This window comes from Pogoniulus pusillus, chromosome 37 (assembly GCF_015220805.1).
Source record: "Pogoniulus pusillus isolate bPogPus1 chromosome 37, bPogPus1.pri, whole genome shotgun sequence".
NCBI classification, from domain to species: Eukaryota; Metazoa; Chordata; class Aves; order Piciformes; family Lybiidae; genus Pogoniulus; species Pogoniulus pusillus.
In genome coordinates, this window is record NC_087300.1 from 2,192,501 (window position 1) to 2,194,569 (window position 2,069).

The following is a 2,069-nucleotide window of genomic DNA, read 5'->3' on the forward strand; positions in this document are numbered from 1 at the left end:
CGTAGATCTTCTTGAACTCCTCCACGTTGAGGATGCCCGAGGGACAGTCCTTCAGGAAGCCCTTGTACCAACCCTGCAGCTCCAGCTCGGAGAACTCGGTGTTTTCCCGCAGGTCCTGCAGCATCTCCGGGCGCAGTTTGCTGTTCTGCTTCCCCATTCCGCTGGGATGCGCCGGCTGGCCCCGGGGGGGTGAGCTGCGGTGGGGCAGGGGCTTGGCTCGCCTTTGTGGGGAGGGGGTCCCGCTGTGCTACAGGAGGGGAGAGAGATGGGGCAGAGCTCTCTGGCAGCCCCCGGACAGATGGGTAGGTGCCGATGCGGTGCCCTCCATCCCCACTGCCCACTCTGAGCTTCGGTGACCACCCAGCCCTGGGCAGTGCCAGCCCCTTGGTGTTTGCGTAATGAGCCCTTAGAGCTCATCTGCATAATGTCTGGGCGGCATAGAGCTGGCACCAGCAGGGCAGAGTAGCCCGGAGCTGGGGAAGGGGATGGGTTTGGGCCTCCCCCCCCAGCAACCTGCGAGTGGGGCTCTGGGTCCAGCCCAGCTCTGGGGCTGGCAGGATCTGGGCCAGCTCCCTCGGAGGGGAGGTTATTTTCAGCTCCTTCGCTGTCACCGTTAATATTTGATGCCTCTGGCTGGCACTGGAGCCCCAGGGAGGGCTGGGGGCTGCAGATCACTCCTCTGGCCCCTCTCTTCACTTCAAGGTGCCCACGCTCCTGGGTGCCAGGGTCACCACTGAGGAGCACAAAGCAGCTGGGAGAAGGTCAGGATGGGTGCCCAGAATCTGGCTCCACACCTCAGGTCTTGTGCCCGGGGGCTTTGGAGGGACCATGTCCCCCTGCTCCCACCCCAGGCTGTGTTGTGACCCCTGTGTGGGGAGATGATGGTCCTGGGGGGCTTCATTCTTTACCTGGAGCACTCAGTCTTGCCCAAAGTGGGGAGGGGGCCCAGCACCTCCCAACCCCCCTGTTCTGTGGGAATCACAGGGCAAACAGAATGCCCCAGGAGCAGCAGCCCAGGAGTGCTGGACCCCCCCATTTATAGGGGGCTGGCAACCCAGTGTCTCTTCATCAGCCCCACCCCATCTTTATTCACACTCCAGCAGCCAGGATAAGGATCTGCCTGTCCCCACCCCACACAAGGGTCCCAGCCAGCCCCCACCACCCCACCCCCCCCGAGGGTGGCACAAACCCCCAGTCCCACTGCCCGGGGGTTCTGTGCCTCCTCCTCACTCCCTGGGGCAGGTTACAACACTGGAAGGGGAGCTTGGGGGGGGAGGGGGAGGGTCAGCGCCCTGAGGGGGGCTTACGAGACCCCCCCCCCGCAAAGCAAGCATGTCCAGAAGGGTGGTTTGGCACCCCCAGGGTGCTCGGTGGGGGTGACCTACAGAGGACTTCCCCCAAACCGGACACCCCCCGGGGAGAGGGGGGGTTGCTAGGGACACATCCAGGGAAAGGCTCCCCGGGGGGGTTGGATTACCCCGAGCGGGGATGGTGGAGCGGGAGGGGCGCAGCAGACACCCCTGGCAAGATGCGGCGGGGCGGGGGGGTGGCTCTGCAGCCGCCGGCGGAGGGACGTGCCCGGGGGCTGACTCCGTGCCCGTGCTCTGGTCTCTCCGGTCACTCAGTGCCCCTCGCTCCCCGTGTCCCCCACCCGGAGTCCTCCTGTCCCCGTCCACCTCTTACCTGCCCGGGGACGAGCTGCTGCTGCCGCCGCCGTTCACCAACGCAGCCCGGGAGCGCCCGCCGGTAGTGCCCGCCGCAGCGCCGGGTGGCGGGGGGGCACCAGCACCGGGGGGCACCGGGTGGGGCACCGCGGGCACCGGCAGTAGCTGCCTCCAACCTCCCCGCAATTCTCCACCCACCCCGAGGTCCCATACAGTGCCCCCCGAGACACTGCCCCACGCAGCTTCCATCCCTCCCGTCCCCCCTCCCCCTCCCCCGTCGCCCCCCAGAGGAGAGCTCAAATGCACTGGAAAGGGCTCTGGGAGCACTGGGAGGGCTTGGGGCACTGGGGGCACTGAAAGGTCTTGAGGCATCGGGGGCACAGGGAGCTGTTAGGGCACTGGGAG

General features: G+C 66.8%; 1 protein-coding gene across 1 annotated transcript in view; it reads right to left on the minus strand.

Moving 5' to 3' along the window:
- HPCA (hippocalcin) overlaps window positions 1-1,789 on the minus strand; it is a 6,139-nt gene extending 4,350 nt beyond the window's left edge. The window contains exons 1-2 of the mRNA XM_064172584.1: window positions 1,684-1,789; window positions 1-247 (exon numbers count right to left, since the gene is read on the minus strand). The exon at window positions 1-247 is cut by the window's left edge and continues 221 nt beyond it. Coding sequence (XP_064028654.1) covers window positions 1-157 — 157 coding nt within the window. The 5' untranslated portion in view covers window positions 158-247; window positions 1,684-1,789. The remainder of the gene's footprint in view (window positions 248-1,683) is intronic.
- Window positions 1,790-2,069: the final 280 nt, after the last annotated feature.